Source organism: Numida meleagris, chromosome 8, assembly GCF_002078875.1.
Source record: "Numida meleagris isolate 19003 breed g44 Domestic line chromosome 8, NumMel1.0, whole genome shotgun sequence".
NCBI lineage: Eukaryota > Metazoa > Chordata > Aves > Galliformes > Numididae > Numida > Numida meleagris.
Genome location: NC_034416.1, coordinates 2,102,545 through 2,122,680, shown reverse-complemented (window position 1 = coordinate 2,122,680; position 20,136 = coordinate 2,102,545). Strand labels below are relative to the sequence as shown.

Here is a 20,136-nt window from a genome sequence, read left to right as displayed (position 1 = left end):
TGTCACGGACAGAGGACACTGCCAACAGGGCACCCCTGTGAGACAACCTCCGCTGCTCAGAGACCTTCCCAAGGTCATCCCAAATGTACACGCTAGTTGCTTTACCTCCTGAAAGGCACTTCTGCCATGCCTAGGCTTCAGCTATTAATCACTTTTAGTTCAAAAAAGGCAGGTAGAAATACCACCAACCCAAAACCACACCAGGATGTGCGTTCTCCTCTGCAAAGTACTAGAAATAGCACCAACCTCAAAGCACACCAGGATGTGCGTTCTCCTCTGCAAAGTACTAGGAATAGCACCAACCCCAAAGCACGCCTCAACGCGTGCTCTGCTATGCAAAGCACTGTGGTGTCACAGCCTTCCCATGACCAATTCCCCCATCTCCAACTCAAATAACTTTTGGTAACGAGTGTTTATGTTCGTGGCTCGTACTGTTCCTCACCACAACCTGCATAGATGCCACAAAGCAAATTTGACGTACTCTGTGCAGCACAGACCATGGCTGCAGGCTCTTTAACTAGATGCAGACAGCAAGAGGGTTCTGAAAAACGTCCCCTTTCTCTTTCTGTGCCCCAGAGGAAGGCTCTTCTTGGAGCCCAGCAGCAGGAACTCCGTGCTTATCGCTATGTGGCTGACCTCCATCACTGACCCCAGCACCAGCCAGCTATTCTTGGAAACCCATCTTTGCTTGCTGGAGGCGATAAGGGGGCAGGAACTAATTTAGCCCTTTCATAACATATTATGTTAATTCCGTGGCCTGTGGCTGTCGGGGCCGACTGTTTTTTTTTTACAACCTCTTTGCGTTTCCAAGCGCTGAGGAATCCCCATCCCTGCACGTCCACCGAGCAGAGCGACTGCGCATGCTCAGAATAGCTGGGAAAGAACTGGGGAGCGCCATTACTGCTGCGCGCGGCGCCTTGCGCATGCGCACACTAGTACGACACGTTTACGCCAAGACACTGCGTAGTGAGCGGCGCGCATGCGCACAGCCATTAAGAGGCACTCCGCACGCAGGGACGCTGCGTGGTGAGCTGTGCGCATGCGCGCGGTGTGGCGCGGAAGTTTGAACTGCGGGCGGTTGGAGTGAGGTAATGGTGGCGGCGGGGGCAGCGCCGGGGCCTTGGCTGCTGGGGAACGCTGGGAGTGCTGTGGGAGCCCGGGGAGAGCCTCTTGGGGAAAGGGCCTCCGTGCTCGGCTGGGGAGGGAGAGGGGGTTCTCCTGGCAGGAGCTCCCACCGCGTCAGAGCCCCGCGGTTAGCTCTGAGGGCACGGCAGTGTGCCGGCTGCCGCGCTCCCCTCCTGAAGCAGCTGTCAGCTGTGGGCACGAGTGCCCCGTGTCTGCCCCAGCCACTGTCACGGTGCTTCGGAAGGGATCTGGGCCGCAGGCGGGCGGGGATCTATTCGTGGGGTGCTGTGTGCAGCAGCAGCGAAAAACGAAGGCGAAAAAGTGGTGAAAAATGCCGCTTCTCGCGGTTGTATTTCAGGCGGAGCTCGGCAGCGTTGGTAGCTCTTGTGCTTCGCTTGGGTCCTTACCATTTATTTTTTAAAATCCTCCCTGTTACGTCGAGATAGACCGTGAGAATCTAATTCCTGTAGAACAGGAAGAAGAGTGTTATGATCCTTTAAAAGCTGTGCCTCAGCTTTCAGGAAATAACGGTCTGTTGGCTGACTGCGTTGGCGTATATGGTACAAGTAATGAGGCTGCTCACAGTTTTCTTATCCATTTAATTAATCCATTTAAAGCACTGAATGCATTGTGTTGGCTTTCTGGTTATGTTCGTTCTGGATCAAAACACTGTGTAACACTGCATCAGATGCATTTTAAGTAAAGAATGTTAGCGTTAGGTCTTGTGAATTTTTCTCTTCCCTTCCTTGATTTAAGAAAGCTTCTCAATTCAAAACACGTTTGTGTGTGTATCGTTCAGTGATTGACAGCTCTAAATGACTCCCTGGGAAAACTGCTGTTACCTTATGCAACATCCCTATGAAATCAGTTTGTCAGGAAAATAATTGTTTTCTTTTCTTGCAGGAAACTTGCTCTCTGTTGCGCTCTTTGACACTTGGGTGTTGATCCGTTTTCTTCCCCCTTTGTAATGAAGGACCAGAATCCACTTGACAAATGAGTGAAATTCTCCAGTCTCAGCTGAGAGTCTGAAAAGATGCAACGAAGACGGAGTTCTAAGCACTCAAAGCGGCCTCTGCAAGTTCACCACAGCAATCAGACTGATCTCTCTGCCTGGCGAAAAGGAGGGACAGCTGATACTGAAAAAAGTGTCCAGAATCGTCAGTCTCTGAGTGATGAGAAAAATGACAATGAGCAGGACTCCCTTGAGCAAGCTCTGAGCTACTTTGAGAAAGGTAAGAGCAGCTTTAAGGTTAGCTATGTAGATTTGTGAAGATCGTTAATTTCTTTAAAATAGCATTTAAAAAGAAAAAAGAATTTTACCTGCCCCCTTCCCTCTCCTAACATCTGAGCTTTATTGTAGCCCTTTATTGTATTAAAAGATTTTTTTTTCTTCTTCTTGCTATCTGAAAAGCCCAATGAGAAGGACTATGTATAGGGACAGTTCAGAAAGTTTAAAACAATTTAACTTCAGAAGTTGTTTCATCATGTTTATCTTTCTTTCTTTTTTTTTTTTCTAGTTCAAGATCGAGTTTCACTGAAAAAGAGTGAAGTTCTGCAGAAACACTTGTCTGCTGTGGAAAGCATTGCCCTGAAAAGAGGTTTACCCCCTGAAGGATTTGATGTATTGCTAGATGTGGCGCTCAGTGGCAAACTTGGTAAAATATTTACGTGCCGCTGGCGTGTCTTCTGTGCATGTCTCCTTCCCCTCTAACTGAACCTGCTTGAGATAGTGTATTTATAGTGGCTGAGTGGTTAGGCCATTTAGCAGGAAAATTAATCTTCCTTGCAAGCTCCAGTGTAAATTCTCAGTTCAGATGCCATATGGTATGGAACATCCCTTTGGCCAGGTTGAGTTAGCTGTCCTGGTTCTGTCCCCTCCCAGCTTCTTGTGTACCTCCAGCCTTCTTGCTGGCAGTGTGGTATGAGAAACTGAAATGTCCCTGGAATGGTGTAAGCACTGCTCAGCAACAACTAAAACATCAGTGTGTTATGGTATTTTTTTTCTCCTAAATCCAAAGCATGGCACCATACCAGCCACCATGAGGAAAACTAACTTTATCTCAGCTAAAACCAGGACACTTTCATAACCGTGTTAATGAAACTCACTAAAATTAGAGCATCGTACTGCCAATCAATTCAGCAGTGTCACTGCAGTCCTCATGTTGCTCTCTTAGAAATAGTGGCCACCACTTACATTTCCAAATTAATGTAATATTAAATGAAAAGAATGACCTTTCCCTTTCTCACAGCCAAGAGGAGCACACAGAATTCTTTCCTCGTTATGCAAGTAATTTTGTTCTTTTATTGATTCAAATTTGTTGGCTTATCTCAAGACAGTAATTTGCTGATGTTTGGCTGCCTGTCATATATTCTTCTGGTGGAGGAATTGGTCATTAATATTACCAGAAATGGGCTACTTTTTTTTTTGTCTTGCAAAGAGTCTAGAGGCTGTTTCAGTACTAAAACACTAGCTATGCTGTCTTCTTTCTTTTAATCTGGAAATATATGTAATTTTGAGATAATCTCTAGTGGATTCTTGTGCACTGTTACTGTAAGTGGAAAAAGCTCCAAATAATTTTATCTGGGGTGATTATAACATAACCTGGCAAACTGTATCAAAGAACCTGGTACGTGAGCAGCATCTGATCTTAAATGGTTTGTTTTCCAGCCAATACAGTGAATACTCGTTTACTGAAGAGCCTGATCCCAGCCTCAGTAATACCAGAAAGTTCCATTGTTTCCTCTGTATCTTGGCTCTGTGTCAGCAAATGCTCAAGCAACATCCAGGTAACTTCATAAACATTTGTTATAGTTACTGTTTCTGCACAGGATTGATGAGGACAGGTAATTTGCAGGAATCCTGTGGTTTTAATGTACAAAGTTACTGCAAAAACTGCTGTCATTTAGAAGACACCTGTACCTGAAATGGCAGTGGGAGCTGAGGAATGCTTCAGAGCTGAGTGGGAATTTGCACAGTTTCTACTTGTCTTACATCTCTGGTGTAGAAACCTTTAGTAAGGAATTAATTTCACTGAATTACTTCAGCTACGTGAGGCATTCTTCACCAACCTCTGTCAGGCACCACTTAAGTTCTCTGGGCTTTGGCCATGGCAAGATGAGCAGAACAGTCCTTCTGGCCTTCATGTAGGTGGCTGAAGGTTTGCATCATCTTCAGGGGTTAGCACGTATTCAGAACTGATGGTTTTTCTGTTGCAGTATGGCAGTAGGTGTTCTGTCTGGCTTTCTTCCACAGTGGACTTAGCCCCGATTGTTTATCTGCAGCTGTCTGGTTGTCTTTGAATGTCCTGTAATGATTGTTTCTCTTAAGCTGGCTAGTGACTTATCTGTCCTGGTTTTGCCTGTTAACTTAATGTAAGATGGCTTTTTTTCTGTCTGCAGCTGCTTTTTCTAAGGTGGTTGATCACAATGTTTGACTTCATTGATCGCAAGGAACAAGTTCATGCCCTCTATGGTGTCTTCTTTTCCTTCCTGAATAACGAGAAGTTGGTAAGGAGAACTGAAAAACAGACAAAACTTAGCAAAATATGCCTAAATTAGTACTGTACATATTGATGCTAGGAAACAATGAAGCAATAATAACTTGTGAAGCCCGTATGGAATGGGTGTCACCTTCAGTGTATCCTGGTTAGTGGTGGTTTGCATCAGCAAGACAGGTTCATTGCTGCCTTTTCTTTGCAGTGTCCCTACATCTGCCACGTGCTCTACCTGCTGACCAGGAAAGAAAACGGTGAGTCCTCACTTGTATGAGTTGAAATACTGTTTTCTTTCTTATTGTGTGCTGCTGCTGCCATGTCTTCCAATGGAGCTAATACAGTGTCCAGGCAATGCAGTCAAGGAGGCCTGGGCTATAGTTCCATCTGATTTGTATCATACTTGATCAATCAGAAACCTGTCTATTAGCCCACAGATCATACCAGCAGTTTCTGCTTGCTTTGCTATAGCATTAAAAACGGTATCTTGTTTTAAGTGTTGAATAAAAGTGTTGTTTAAACATCTGATGTTTTCAATTGTTTTTCCAGTCAAGCCTTTTCGGGTCAGGAGACTGCTTGATCTCCAATCAAAAATGGCAAGTTCATTTCAAATCCTGTAGAGGCTGAAACTGTGCTTCATGGTGCAGCTTTGGGTGTCCTTACAGGACAGGGGAAAGAGGCGAGCAACTCAAGATGGGATTAGACTTGGAACAGTAGGCTGTAATCTTTCCAGCATCTGAGCTTCCCTATCTTGCGTGTGCATCCTGAATTCTCATGTTGTGTTTTTTCTTGTTGTTGTAAGCACATGCAATGACATGTACAAAACTGTAAGTTTTATGGAGGTGAGGTAAAATATCTGAAGTAAAGAGCAACTTCTTTTCACTTCTCTATTGCCTCCTTTAATTTCCTGTTCCAAGCTTTATTAAAAATGACTGGGAAATAGAAGATTGTATGGTACCTGCTGCCTTTTAATAAGAAACTAAAATTGCTCTAGTGGTAATCATATTTCTCTGGCAACTGTAAGAGGAGCTATGTAGTTACAGTAACACTTGGTGCATTTAGTCTGCTGAGAACTGTATTTTTTAATAGTTTTTTTGTTAAATTTCTTTTTATTAGAGTTATGACTGTAGAAAATCCTTTCTGTAGAAAATCCCCTCCCTATGGTATTTCATTGACAGTTCTTACTCTATTCATTGTATGCACCTGGTTAATTACTGACATGTACTTTTGAAAGCTTTCAGTAATCACAGTTTTTCTGCTTTGTAAATACAATATTCGATATCTATATTAAAAACATATCACATCTTTTTCTTCCTGTTTTCTTGACAGGGTATGCAACCTCATCTGCAGGCTCTGCTATCACTTTATAAGCTTTTCTGTCCTGTGCTGGTATCCATAACCCTTCCTCAGAAGATGAAGGTGAGGAATCAGATTTAATCTATTTGGAACCAGTACTTATGACAGTAGTTGTGAAGAGCTTTCTGCTTGAGCTATAGCATGATTTAGTGGGGAAGATTAATTCTATTTCCTGGATGCTTCTATGGTGGTTTGGGACTTGATTGGAGTTAAGTGTAAATGAAGTGACAGAAATAAGTTTTGTGTGGAAAAGATATTGGGCTTAACTCATTCATCCAATTTCATTTTAGCTGTGTTATCTGATTGGAGAACTCGATTACTCATTGAGTTGTTTTGTTTGACTGAATTCACAAAGTCCTCCTTGTACAAGCATTCCTTCGTCATGGTTTTATTTTACTGCGTACTCAAGATTTACTCTATGAACCGGTGATTGATCTTCATGAGAACTATAAACAAGAATATTGGAATTCTCTTATGCAAAAGGGGATGTTTCAGAAGGAACATGAAAGTGTAGCCATTGAAGTACAATTAAAAGATAATGAATCCAAGCAATGATGAGAGTTACTTGCTGTCAAATCCTAGCCTCTTGGTCTGTCAAGTGGAGTTGAGTATATATACATCACGGTGACGTCTGTTGGAATAGAACCTGGTCTTTCTGTTGCTTTGTCTTAGTTTGGCATCTTGCATACGTGTCTGATTTTTGTTTTCAGGCTTATTTCAAGAATGCAGACGGCCCCTGGAAAGCAGCAGTCAACGCTGTAAGGCAGAGAAACCAGGCCAATTCTACAGTGTCCCAGCCACTGCTTTTAGGCACAGCTCAACCTCGGTCACGAAAAAGAGTAGGTTTTTCTCCTCAGGAAGCTGCCAAACAGCTGTTTTCATGATGAGTAATGGCAAATAATAGGAGCTGGGTTATATTTCAGAGCTCTGAAGGGTGGGATAGCTATATGGAAATGCAGCATGCCCACTGTAATGAAAGCCTGGATGCATTTTTTTGCATAATGGGATCTTTGTGAACACTGGGCACAAGTGTACAGCTGAGTCACTGCTGTTTGTTTCTCTTCTACAGAAATGGAATACCCAGTTGATTGTACCTGCAAGCAGCGCCAACGCACACAATTTAGTAGTGGGTGGGAAAAAAAGCCGTGTTGATTCATACAATTCAAATGAATCTTTTCCAGTGGAGCAGCTGCGGACCTTTCCCCAACTCCTACAAAATATCCACCGCCTGGAGGTGAGTGGCAGGAAGGTCTCCACAAACGCTTTGCATGCTTTGGAGAGATCAGAACACTTTTGTGTTACACACTTATATGTGTCCAGTGCGTGGGCAACCTAATTCAGAAAGAGCATCTAGTCCTACCCGAGGGTGGTGAGTGGGAGCCCTGGAAGATGCTCTTTCTGCCAATGAAGGATTGGACAACTCTGATAGCACAAGAGTCTGTGGCAGTTTGTGAAGACAAACGCAGAATAACTAGTTTGGTTTTGTTTATTTATGTTGCCCCTGTTCTTGCAGTTTCCTTCCCAGATGGGTTCAGTGCTTAAAAACCCATTGTTGCTTCACTACATGAACTGCAGCAAAGATGAATCTGTTTATCTGAGGCTCTACTACTGGATGGGACAGACTCTTCAGGAAGGTAGAAACTTAATATAACCTCAAGCACATAGTAGGGTGCTTAAGGATGTCTGAAGCTTTTCATCCATTGATAATGGCACTTTGCTATTTGGGTTTATAGTGCTAATCATATATTACTAACATAGTGGAAAAGAGTTGAATTTTATTTCTGGTTTTGCTTATTCTTGCCACGTTCTTGTTCAAATGCATTACTCTCTCCACTTTAGAGTGTACCTGGTGTGTAGTTGATAATAACCAATATGAAGAAGAATTCAAAGGCTTCCTGGAAACTGTCCACACGGCAGAGTGTTTCTTGCAGGTAAGTGCCCGCTGTGTGGAAACCAAGGGTTTCGTGAAGTTGTTCCTTAAAGTACATTTGAGACACGTGTGCTTCCTGCAGTTTAACTGTAAAAATGGCAATCTGAAGTCGCCCCAAGACTAATAAAAATACACTTTCCAAGCGAGAGCCAATATTCTGGAGATAGCTGAGGTTTATGCAGGATTTGATAATTTGAGTGTTCTGGAGAATTGCGCAAAGCAGGTGCAAACCTCTTCCTTCACCAGGGTGATTTGAGCATGGCAAGGTTCAGGCATGGGAGATGAATTTCTGAATGCTCACCTTCTGCTTTGTAGGAGGGATTTCCTTCCTGTGAAGAGTTCCTGTACAGGAGTCTTCCTCTCTGGGATGGCGTTTCCTGCCGATCACAAATCCTCAGGCTTGTGAGTTGGATCCCCCTCAGTACTTTCTCCGGTATGTGTTGCGGATCTTTTGGATGAGGTTGGACAGTGTCTGATCCCAGGGGAACAATTAATGTGCAAGTAGCATGCTACTTTCTTGTTTTGTTCCAGAAATGAAGTCACAACTCTGCGATCCCCTGGCACAGCTCTTCTTCACATCATCCCTTTACTTCAAGGTAATTTTAGTGAGTGGCTATTTACTTCTAGTTGGTGCTGCTATCTGCGTTTGTATAAGGTGTAACAATCTGAAGGGTTGTACAGGGAGAAGTCTGTGCCCAAGTGAAGGTAAAATATCATCTTATGATGCAACTTCTCTGGGAATTTGAGGGCCTTTTTAAGATATTTTATTTTTTGACTGGAATGAAGTTGAGGCACTGGATTTAGAAAGAACTGTCTGCTAGTGCAAAAGGCAGTAGCTGGTTTTTATTGCAATTCTGACTATTTGAAACTCTTTCTCCAGCAAAAACTACATAATGCGTACGTTCATTTTAAGGGGAGACCACAGATATTCACTTCCCTTTGAGAAACTCTTGTATTTCCTTGTATGCTTTAATTCTCAGGGCATTCTGTTTAGTGGTTTTTCACTTATGTAAATTGTCAACAGCTTGTCTTCCTTTTAAATCCTACAGTGCAGCGTTCTGGAGAGTCTGAAAGAGCTGTTACAGAACTGGTTAAACTGGCACGTGGTTCAGCTGGATTCAGAGTCTGATTCTCAATTCAGTTCTTTGTAAGCTTGTCTGAAATAAGCAGTGGTGTACAGTGTTGAAGTGTATTTAAATATGCCCGTTACCTAGTGCTAAGACCACTTAGTAATGCTGTAATGTTTCTGCTGTGTTGCAAGCTACCTTGTAAATCCTGGTTTTTACTCGTGATTTAAAAATATTTTTATTGGCACTGAAAGTTGGTTATGTCCAGAACCCAAGATCCTTGTAACACTGACAGCTGGGTCATGTTTGTGATTACATGGGTAACAATCTATTACTGGATATGCTTAAAAAACAAAAACAAAAAAAAACAAACATAATACTGAATACTTAGGGGAGGGAGGGAGGGGGGGCAGGACAGAAGAATCTTAGCGCTTTTTTTTTCCTGTATGTTTCCTTTTTACCTTTTGTGAAGGGTGTGTGTAGTAATATTGCCTGTGTCCTGGTGCAGGAATACCACCCTTTCTGGGCTAGTGAATGGGGTGGCTGAACTGATCAACTTCGTGGGACAGATTTCTACTGCTGCATTGCACTTGGAAAAGAATCATACCTTCTTGCTGTACTTCATCCTGGATTTCTATGAGACCGTACGTGTTCCATTTGCTTTGTCTTTCACAATCCAGTTTCCCTTGGGCTGTTTGCATTTTTTTTTCCAGCTGAAATATGAAGTCACCTTCCCAAATATGGTTTAATAAACTTTGATTAATTGCCACCATGTTCAAAACACCTGATAAATCTGAAAGTGATAGACTCAAATATTGCTTCTATAGGCAGGACTAAATATGCTGCAAGTGTGTACTTGCTCTTACGTCAGAGGTGCATTGCAGAGGGGGAAGTAGAAATAAGGCATACTATAATAATGCTAAGAATACTAATTCATAGAAAATTATGTTTAGTTCTGTTTCAAATAAGGGATCCTGATTTGTTCCTTAAATGTTCTCTTAAAGTGTTTCCCCCAGCACTGAATAACATTAAACCTCCTCTCTATCTTCCCCACGTTCTCTCTGTAGATGTGTTTACTGCAAAGTGAACTCAGTCATGCTCCTTCAACTTGGATAAAATTGTTAAGTTAAGGAAACAATGATAGTGCTGGGAACTTCCTGTAACTAAAGTGTTCATTAAAGGCACAAAAGGAATGGGCTCTTCTTTAGAGGGATCTAAGTAAATGTTACCCAACAAGCAACCAAATACCACCATTATGGTATACTTAAATTGTTGAAACAGACTGAGATGTGAGCTGATAAATGTCTTGTACCTGAAGGGAATGAATAGAAGGTAGAGTGAGACAATTCCCTCCTAGATCAAGTTGATGGAGCTGGCTAGAATGCAGTGTCATGCTCTCTTTTGATCCTAGATGTTTGGGGGTTTGTTAATGGCAGTAATAATCTGCCTGGATCTGCTTCATTCCTGCAGGTGTGTGACATGTATCTGAAGTACAAACTGCCATTGCTGATAATGCCTCCTGCTGGAGTTTTCTACCCAGCATTGCTCAGCATGGATTCTGTCAACTTAAATCAGCTCTGCTACATCATGTACAGGTACTACAAATAGTGGGGGTTGTAGGGATTCTTGTTGTCTTTTTTGATTTCTTTGAAAATGAAATTAATTGGGTCTATAAATCTGAATTTGAAACCTGTACCTTTTTCTTCCTATGTAAGGCAAAGATGAAACGTTCTAGCTGTGCCCAGCTTTCATGGTAAAATATTTTATAGCTGTAACTCATGTTTTTTTTTTTTTTTCCTCCCCACTCTGTTATCCCAAATGGCAGGATTCTGACCTTTCCCAGTATTACTTTTGTTATTACTAATACATGAAGGAAGGAGTTTGATATAGTTCTGAGAGGATTTAAGTTGCCTAGCAACAAAGAGCTGGAATCATTAGCAGTTAAGCATTAAACTTCTTAGTCCTGTGCTCTGACCACCAGATTTGAATTTTTCCTTGCAAATTCTGTAATGCACTGAAGTAGGGAGCACTTCTGCCACCCTGAAAACGTGTGGGAAATTGAGGCCTGCCTCGTGCTGCCTGCAGGTCCAACAGCAGCACTGCTTAGCTCTGCAGGATCCACCAATGTGCCCTGTTAATTCCAGTGGCTGCATCCGAGAAGAAGAGTAGCCAATTGCTGACAGCTGGCGTAGGGCTCTCCATGTGGCTTTTTTCTCTAAGGAGTCTGCAGGGTAATTAACGTGACAGGATGCTTTCTGGGAAATGAGAGGAGCTAGTGCTTATTATATAGAACAACTGTCAAGTTGTGTTACTTCCAGTGGCTTCCGTTTCCCTGCTTAGTGAATGAAAGTCTCTCATCTTAAAGATACACTGTGTTTTTCTGCTCATTGCAAGACTATGCAGATTCTTGTGTACAGCCTTTCTGAAAGTTTCTGTCTCTGGCAAGCTCGGTTGTGTGTTATTCATCCAAGACATGAATCTTACCAGATTCATCCTCACTCCTCCAGGAAAAACTGAGTCTATGCCAAGTGATCAAGTCCCTTTGATTTTGTCTTCCTGCCTCTCTTGGTCAGAAGAAGAAAACTTGATGGTCTCTTGTATTAAGAAAGCTTTCTTCCTTCACCCTGTGTAAAAATTTCTCCAGTGTTTTTTTTTTTCCAGCACTGACAGGTGTCAGTAAAACTTACAAACTCTCTTCTGTGTTTTGTCTTAGATATAGAACCAACTTGGTAGCTGCGAAAGAGAACGAGATGAGTAAAAAGGTATCTGTTGTGTTCTAGAATGGGCCTTAGTAAGGAAGGAACTGGGTTAAATAGAGGGAAGGCATTTTGATAGTGCTCTTAAGGACTGCAGGGAACATGCAGCTGCTTGAAGATGCTTGTTGTGGTTTAACCTGGTAGGCAGCTAAGCACCATTCATTTGCTCACCCCAGCCTTCCCAGTGGGACTGGGAGAGAACTGGGTGGGGGCAAGAAGTGGAACTTTAAGGTAGAGATAATAAAAACTATTTACTGAGACAGAAGAAGGAGAGAAATAATAGTATTGATTTTATGTATTACACACAGCACAATTACTTACCACTTGCTGACTGACTGATGCCCACCCAGTTCCTGAGCAGCAGCGGGCCCCTTACAACCCTGCCCCCCTCCAAAACCATTCACCCTGTAGTTTCACATGATGTCATGTGGTGTGCAATATCCCTCTTGGCCAGTTTGGCTCAGCTGTCCTGGTTCTGTCCCCTCCCAGCTCCTTGTGCACCCCCAGCTCCCTCCCTGGTAGGGACAGTACGAGAAGCTGAAATGTCCTTGGCTCCATGCAGCATTGCTCAGCAACAACTAAAACGTCAGTGTGTTATCAGCATTGTTCTTCTCCTGAAGCCAAAACATAGCATTATAGCAGACACTAGAAGAAAATCAACTCTGTCCCTACTGAAAGCAGGACAATGCTATTTTTTGAATGTGTTTTTTTTCTTCTTGTTCCTTAGAAAATACAACAATTCAAGTTCAGTAGCCAGACGTACCAAGAGTATAACCAGTACATAGTAGCCATGGTGGGTTGTCTGTGGACATCCAGTGCGTTCCAGAAGGATAACCATCCTCAGGGCATTTGTCTGGATGATGAATTGCTGAAGAAAACTGGAGTGCAGGAATACAAAAACAGCTTTAATATCGTCTACCACCCAGCTCTGATGTGCTATGCTGTTGACTTCCTGCAGCAGGTAATGATGTAGGCAAATACCTTGGCCTTTGGCAGCACCAGGTATCGTGCACTGACATTTTCTCTAGAGAAGACTGTGTGTGCTGACTGAGTAAAACAGCTCTAGATGTCAATTTGCATTTTCGGGATACAACTAAAATGGATAAATCATGAAAAAAATGTGCTAGTTTCATAACCTGCCTTACAAAATACAGTGCTTGACCTAAACTTTTAAACTCCTAAAAATGCAGAAATGCAGAGTATTGGGTATTTGGGTACCCACAGCAGAACTTGTAGCTGTGCTCTCTGGCTTTTGCAGTGACTTTTGAAAATGGTTTAAACAAATACGTGTAGCTACTTCCAAGTACAGAATGAGACATGGTGTACTGTGATGTCCAATGCAAGTTCTATTTGCTGAATTCCAAGTGCTCTCGTGTTCCTGCAGTTAATGAACAGTGGAGGGAGCAGCTTGCCAGAGTTGTTGCTGTTTAAGAAGAGCGTGTTGCTGTGAGAAATCAGGCTTTGTAGGCTATCCAGGAGGTGCACAAAGATGCTGTATTGTTGGAAGAATTACTGGCAGACTGCAGGCATGCTCCTGGAATGAAACACAGCAAACCTTAGGCTAAAGGTGAAGCGAAGAACACTGGTTAGGAGCACTACAAACTTGCCTTGGTGTATATGCTTAGGGTCTTGAACCTAGGTACTTTGTTACTGCTGACTTAAATCCAAGTTTTGCCTTTGCCAGAAGAAACTTTTTTAATACAATTTGATAAAATTTTCTTCTTTACTTTGGTCTTTCTCCTGCCGTAGCAGAACTAGTATTTCCAATTTTTTTTTGGTCTAGGTCCTTTTTCCTTGTAGCTTTTTTAAGTTAAAAAACCAAACAACATAATTCTGAAGAATGCTTCCATTCTTCTCACTGCAACACCAAGACAAAAAAAAAAATATTTAGCTGCAGTGCTATTTCTTAAATGCTTCAGTGCTGAGCACCAGAGGGCGCCGCTCTGCAGCACACTGCCAGAGCACAAGCAGTAAACTAATGGTCAGTGTGTTATCTCTTCCTGCCTTGTCTCATTGATGAGAATTATTTATCTAATGTTCATAGAAATCATAGAATCACCAAGGTTGGAAAAGACCTCTAAGATCATCCAGTCCAGCTGTTTTGCTGGGATGTCTTTTATGCTGGGCAGGCAGAGTTGCTAAAGGTATGGATGCATATTCTCTGTTGCAGCCCAGTAATGCTGCAGCATGAGTCCTCATTGTCTTGCCACTTGCGGACTTGGCCAGGTATAACGCAGGAAGCTTGTTCTGAAAGATGATTAAATATCTCTTAATTTCTTTGCATACCTAGAATTCCTGATTTATGAGGGCAGTGAGCAGAGGGCCAGCTGTGCTGGATGTTCTTTTGGTATACATACTTGACACTGTTCTGACACTGTTCTTTATTCTCTCTCTTTAAGGCCTGGCCAAATGATACCACCTTCAACTTCAGTTTAATTAAGGTAAAGTGCTTGTTTTCACAAAAACAAGAAAATTTTCAGCAGCTACTTGAAAGAGAATGTGGGGTGTGGGAGTGGGATGGGGGGAGAAGTTAATCAGCTTCAGAAATACTGTGCTTCTGGTGCATTTGAAGCAGACTTCCTATTATCAATGAACCTGCAGAATATTAAATTTCTGAGATGAATGTGTAGCTTTGTTATAGCTTAGGACAGAGATCCTCTACTGAACAACTGTTTGTGGCAATTTGTTTCCTCTCCTGTATCATGATGTACTTCAAACCTGATCTGGAAGAATCACTGTTAGTGAGGGAAGACTTCAATATCTGTGTTAATTAATTTGGTCTTTGACATCTTTGCTGCTGATCCAGCAGGCATTGCTCTCAGAACTGGGATTTATGAACATCCTGAATACTAAGTAAGATCATGGTTTGTTATGTTCAAGCTAAGAACATGAAATACATAAGTAAAAAGTGTAGGCATCTGGGTACAGGGTGAGACCCCTGTATACCTGCTGGGTATGAATGGGCCAGGATGGTGGTTGTCAAACTGTGGCAGGTTGAATTTGCATGATTCTTCAGAGTGGCCTAAGCAAGACAAAGCTATGTCCTGCGTGTCTAACTACTCTTTTCTCTTTTTTTCAGGGAAAGAAGTGGAACTGGTATCTGAGATATCTCTATGGGCAAGGTTTAGAGGGCCTGAAGCTCTTTATTGAAAGCAGTATCAATCGTGTTTCCAAGACCTCTCAAAGTAAACCAGAGAATGAGGAAGTGTGACTCTGGGACTTGCTGGAGCCTTTCTGTCATCTGGAATAGGGAAACAGAATGTAATGGACTGTGTCAGTAATTCTTCCTTCCTCAGAGGAAAGGAACAGAGCAATTATGCCTGCCTGCATTTTCATGCTGGCATCTGTGTAAGGAAAGCAAAAATAGAGAAGGAATGTTTAGGCTGTCTTGGTTCACTAGCACTGAACCCCGTTACTTCCTGCTGAACTTCTTTAGCCTGGGGCATTAGCCTGAGCTAATGTGGTGTGTAACATCCCCGTTCTTCATCCTCGTTTTTATTTGTTGGAGTATCTGAGGGAAGAAACATTTTCCACCTCAAAGCTGCAGTGAGAAGTGCTGCCTCGTTTAGAAGTCATGTTGATCTGTGACCCTCCTCTTTCATCCCTGACTTACACAGTACCCCTGAACAGCTGATTACGAGCTAGACTGGAGGACTACACATCTCCCAGTTGTGCCATGTACACGCTGGCTCATAACAGGGTGGCCAAACTGGCCCTCCTCAACTTCACCTCTGTTAGGACTCTTCCAAAGGAGACTTTGTGATACCTTTGTTTATAATGTTCTTGTCGTGCAGTTGAAGAACTTTGAGCACCTTTGATGGTTCAACAACTGAACCACTTCAACAATTGAACAGCGTTGCCACCGGCTCTCCATTTTCAGTTGACAAGCTTTCCTTTTTATGTTTTTAGCTCTATAACATTGTATATTAAATGTGTACATGTATATAATGTATATTCTGTTTTTAAAAAAAAAAAACTTCAAAAATGCCGTTTTGCAGGATCTCTGCTTAAAGAAAATAAATGTGTCTTCTCTTGTGCTGTTTTAACGCTAAGTAGAAGTCGGATGAAGCTGAACTGAGGTCTCCAGCAGTTATCTCACCACTAACACGTGGTTGTAAACGCTCAGAAGGTGAGTGCCAGAGACTTCCTTTCAGTTGTGAAAGGTGCCTGGGTTCTTAAGGGTGTCTGGTGTATGTAAATGCATTTAAAGATGCTTGTAGCAGAATGCTGTATGATCCACCGAACACTGTATAGTTACTGATCCCTGAGATCACTTTTTCCTTAACCTTGATGTGTAGGCGCTGTGTTCAGAAATAACAGCATCGTGTTACGGAAGGCAGCTGTGGCACCACCAGTCTTCTTTTTGTGCTGAGTCTTTAAACAAATTGTGTGCAGTTTTGTTATTCAGGTGCACGGGATGAACTCTGTATGTTATTCTTTCATATCTGGATGCTTATTTTCTTTTTCTCTTCCAGGTGTGACGTTTTTCCTCTACTGCCTTTCCACTAACATGGAAGAATGAGCCTTTTAGGGAGAAAAGTGCTGCTGTCTCTTCTTTATTTTTTCCTGCTCTTTACTGTCTAACACGGTAAATTTTGTAGGCAATTTTCTATTACAAGCATATGCTCCAAAGCTTGGTTGACCACAGCATCTGCTCTGAGGACTGAAATGAAAGTAGTCAAGCTCTGCCAATTTCCTCATAAGTTACAAAAGGAATCAAGCATTTGTCTCTCGTGCCCCTTTCTGCCAGTGGTAGGGCTCCTGCCTTGTGTACACGCTAGGACAGTACCGTAGAAACTGCTGGTATTTCTTGATAGGAAGAATGGGGGATGAGTAGTTCTTCTAACCCTCTTGTTCACCTGTCTTATAGCTGGGTGAGATGCTCCCCAAAACGCCAGCTGAACGGCAGGTTCCCAGGACCAAAGCCATTAACTCCTTTCAGGCACAGTGGCCTGGGCATTACCCATCTGAAGACGCAGGTGCCTCAGGCTCAAGTTAAGCTGAGTTCCTTTTCTGAAACCACATTTGCTTTGTGTTTCTATTAATCAAGGTTTTGTTTTGTAAGGAGATAAGTATTTGTACATCTTTAAACATCAGGCAGTGTTGCCCTTTCAGTGTTGCCCTCAGCTTGCTCTGAAGGAGTTAACAATTTCAACCTGTTTTCAGCTGGAATGAGGAAAGTGATTCCTCTGTGTCCCTGCTTTCTATTCTCTTGCTGGCCTACTTCCCTCTGCTTGCATTTTGCATTCCTAATGCCATGAATAAATCAGGACCCAAGGATTTAGAAGGTGGTACAGCTGTAGCCACTCAGAAAACGGAACCTCTGAGGCTTGCATTGCAGCTCCAACTACTGCCAGTATGTATGTTCCTGAGCCCTTTAATAACATTTAACTGGTACCAAAAATAAATCTCACTCCTGTGCTGTTTTCCACTACTGTTTATGTGCTGGTACCTTTGCCCAGTGCCTCCTCACTTTGCTTCCTTTGCCTTCGAGTTGAAGCTCAGCTATAAGCCCTTAGGGCAGGGCAGTTGCCTCCTGACCACTGTAGTTTATCACTGATGTTTGCACAGAGAAGAGAATAAGGGAAACTGAGGACTCTGACCTGGCTGAGAGTTCATCTTCTCTCCGGCACCTTTAGCACAGTTGAACTCCTCTCTGGCTGTGGTCCTAGATCCTCCGATAGCTTGTCATTAATAATGCACGCTGACCTGCTTTTCTTTGTAGCACTGTGGCTCCTGAGGGAGAGTGTGTGAGGAGATCTTCGTGGGCTCTTTAGACAGAGCACGCTTCAGCCTGGGAGAACAACAGGTAATGGAAATGAGCTTGCTGTGGAGGATGAGTATCTTGAAAGAACAAAGTCTCTGAATGTCATCTTCTAGGAAAGACATCCCTCATTACAGCTCGGATTTTTAGAATGACAGTTATTAGTTCTGATGTTAGCCTGATCTTTGCCAAATTGTGCATTTGACTGAGGAGGTCATTAAGGCACGTGACCACATACATGCCTTTAGGCTCGGGGCTCCTGAGATTTGCACCCAGCTGTTAGAGCTGCACCCTTAACTCCCAGGTAACTGCAATTGTTAGGGCAGGCACCGAAGTAACTACACAGCATTGGTGGCTTCAGTAAGGTGCTGGTTTGTGATGCTGCCTTATTTCTGTTCTTGGTTTTGTGTCCTAGGTGAGGAAAGTATTCCTGCAGCAAATGGTATTTTTTTTTTTAAACACCTTGATTAATTTGCTGTCAGTTTGGCTTTCCAGGCTCGCTACAACATTGCACAAATGTATCAGCTCAAATGGTCCTAAAAAAAAAAAAAAAACAACAAAACCAAACTGTGGGTACCTTCCACAGCCTCAAAATACCATTCTGATCCTGACAGCATTTAGAAACCTGCAGGCTCAGGTGGGATGCCGTTCTGCTGCTTAATGAATCAACCCCCATCAGCCCAACTTGGGCGCTGCCAGAGGCGTGATACAGAGCAGACTGCTTAGTGCTGCGGAGGAGATGGGGAGTTCAGGCACTGCTGCATGGTGGAGCTCCTGAGCCTCAGGCTCTTGGTTTCGATAAAAAGGTGAAAATTCTATTGTCTGTCCAATGCATTTGGGCTCTTCCTTTAAGGAATACAGCAGAAAGCTTCTCGTGTGTGTGTGTGTGCATGGGTTACCTGTAAGCCCCGAGTGCCCTCTCTCCAGGAAGAGGTTTCTCCCTGCAGGTTTTCTCCCAGCCCTCTTCACACTTCCCAGGCCTGTGTCCCCACGGCGGCTGGCTCTGCATGGATCACTAAGCAGTTTCCTTTCTCTTAGGGCACCTCTGTTCTGTGTCGAAGTGAATTTCAGCAGCCCCTGCGTGATCGCCTTCCTGCCTCTGCGTGCAGAGCCCAAAGAACAGGGAGGGGGGTGGAGAGCAAAGCATAAATGTGGTGACAGCCTTTGAAGATCAACAACAAAAAAGCCCCTGAAAATGGCCTGTCTGCCTTTTCTCTCTTGTTTTTGCTTTTTCTGTCACTGTCTCCTTTCTGCTGCTTTTTTCCTCTCTTCATCCTCCCAAATTCTTTTCCATTATGTGGTGCCCACCCCTCCCCCCCGTTCTTCTGTTGCTCACTGCTCTGAACAGATTTCCTCCTTTCTCATTCCCTGTTCAGGCAGAGCTGCTCCAGCCACTGCTGCAGGAACAAACACGGAGGGGATCTGCTCTGCTCTGTGCTGCCTGCCTTCATCAGCTCCCCCCCTTCCCTCTCACCCCAGGTGGCATGCTTTTAGAAACCCTCCTGCTGCTTTCCTAACCGCTTCAGGCAGCTTGGAATCTGTGCTTGGAAGATTTGGGTGTTTATGGATGCTCACAAAGGAGTTAGTTATTTACTTGACATCATTTTTTTTAATGCAGATGGAGGAACAGTATGGTATGATGTCTGGGCGGCCGTTCTTAAATTTGTCTCAAGCTGAATGTAGGGCTCCTGATTTGGGGTTTCTCTCTTCTCGTTGCAAAAAGGCTCTTTGTGTTCCCTTCCCAAGCACACTTACCTGTCTGATGTTAAGGAATAGATGGGCAGCTCTGTCCCTTTGTGTAACATCTGTTCCCTCTGGCTCTCTGAAGGCACAACCACATTGATCAATGAGCCTGAATCAAAGCTGCATCGCTGTTGGTTTGGTACGGGTGACAGTGGTAGAATTAAGTCCCATCTGTTATTTCAGTTAGGGGGGGACCCAGAGGAGGAAGCCTGCATCTCAGCAAAGCACAGGGCTTGGAGGAACCTGGGAAGAAATAGCACTTCTTCAGGCTGTAAGATATTTTCCCTGTTTGCAGCCTTTCATAGAGCTGCAGAATCGTTTGAGTTGGTGCCCTAAACTGCACACAGTGCTTCTCCGTCCTTCTTCTATCCTATGGTCATCTCTTCCTCTGCAGGGAGAGAAATGGTGAGAGTAATTGCCTTGAACTATCAGCACCTGAACTATTCTGCTGAAGATGGGGATGCTTATGGTGGTTGGCACTACGAGGCACTTTGTGTTACGGAAGGTTCCAGCTCCGGAGCGATTTGGCCAAATTAATATTGATTTTGAATAAAGAGCGAGCAGCAAGGATTTTGGGGTCATACCAAACACAGCTGCTATTTCCAGCTTTAAAAAGCTTCAGGCTACAAGTAGCATTCGTAGACCCCATACAGCCATTATCAGAGAGCACCTTTGCATTCAGGGTGTTCCCATACTCCGTGTTCAGTCAGTGTGAATGATTCCAGCTTCACCCAGGCAAACTGCAGTCTGTTTCAGTGATTTAAATGGATTTAGGCTCCACTGTTTAAGGCAGAGTTTTAACGGTGTAAATCAGAACCTGATTGCACTTCAGGGCTCATGTCTTGTAAAAACCCATCTGGGTTTGACCTGTTGTGTATTTTATTTAGCGCTCTGCATATCGGGA

General features: G+C 43.3%; 1 protein-coding gene and 1 long non-coding RNA gene across 4 annotated transcripts; one reads left to right on the top strand and one right to left on the bottom strand.

Moving 5' to 3' along the window:
* On the top strand, positions 1,003-14,962 carry CENPI (centromere protein I). 2 transcript variants are annotated; one of them, XM_021405752.1, is made up of 21 exons: positions 1,003-1,088; positions 2,029-2,357; positions 2,643-2,780; positions 3,794-3,912; positions 4,525-4,632; positions 4,825-4,873; positions 5,166-5,212; positions 5,946-6,035; positions 6,683-6,811; positions 7,042-7,206; positions 7,486-7,606; positions 7,812-7,903; positions 8,218-8,335; positions 8,434-8,498; positions 8,952-9,049; positions 9,478-9,613; positions 10,440-10,564; positions 11,683-11,731; positions 12,453-12,686; positions 14,125-14,166; positions 14,805-14,962. In XM_021405752.1, exons 2-21 carry the CDS (start codon positions 2,159-2,161, stop codon positions 14,934-14,936), a joined length of 2,256 nt encoding a protein of 751 aa, XP_021261427.1. In that variant the 5' UTR covers positions 1,003-1,088; positions 2,029-2,158; the 3' UTR covers positions 14,937-14,962. The 2 variants fall into 2 exon arrangements, with proteins under 2 accessions (XP_021261427.1, XP_021261428.1); XM_021405753.1 differs by lacking the exon at positions 1,003-1,088 and adding an exon at positions 1,104-1,685.
* Positions 12,694-18,476, bottom strand: LOC110403028. 2 transcript variants are annotated; one of them, XR_002441459.1, is made up of 3 exons: positions 18,389-18,476; positions 17,329-17,519; positions 12,694-13,259 (listed from the first exon to the last, which is right to left on the bottom strand). It is a non-coding gene; the product is annotated as an uncharacterized LOC110403028 (long non-coding RNA). The 2 variants fall into 2 exon arrangements; XR_002441458.1 differs by lacking the exon at positions 12,694-13,259 and having other exon boundaries at positions 15,693-17,519.

Coding starts and splice junctions, on each gene's coding strand:
- CENPI (XM_021405752.1), top strand. CDS start 2,159: ATGCAACGAAGACGGAGTTCTAAGCACTCAAAGCGGCCTCTGCAAGTT. Junction 6,036..6,682: donor CCCTTCCTCAGAAGATGAAG/GTGAGGAATCAG, acceptor TTTTGTTTTCAG/GCTTATTTCAAGAATGCAGA. Junction 6,812..7,041: donor AACCTCGGTCACGAAAAAGA/GTAGGTTTTTCT, acceptor TCTCTTCTACAG/AAATGGAATACCCAGTTGAT.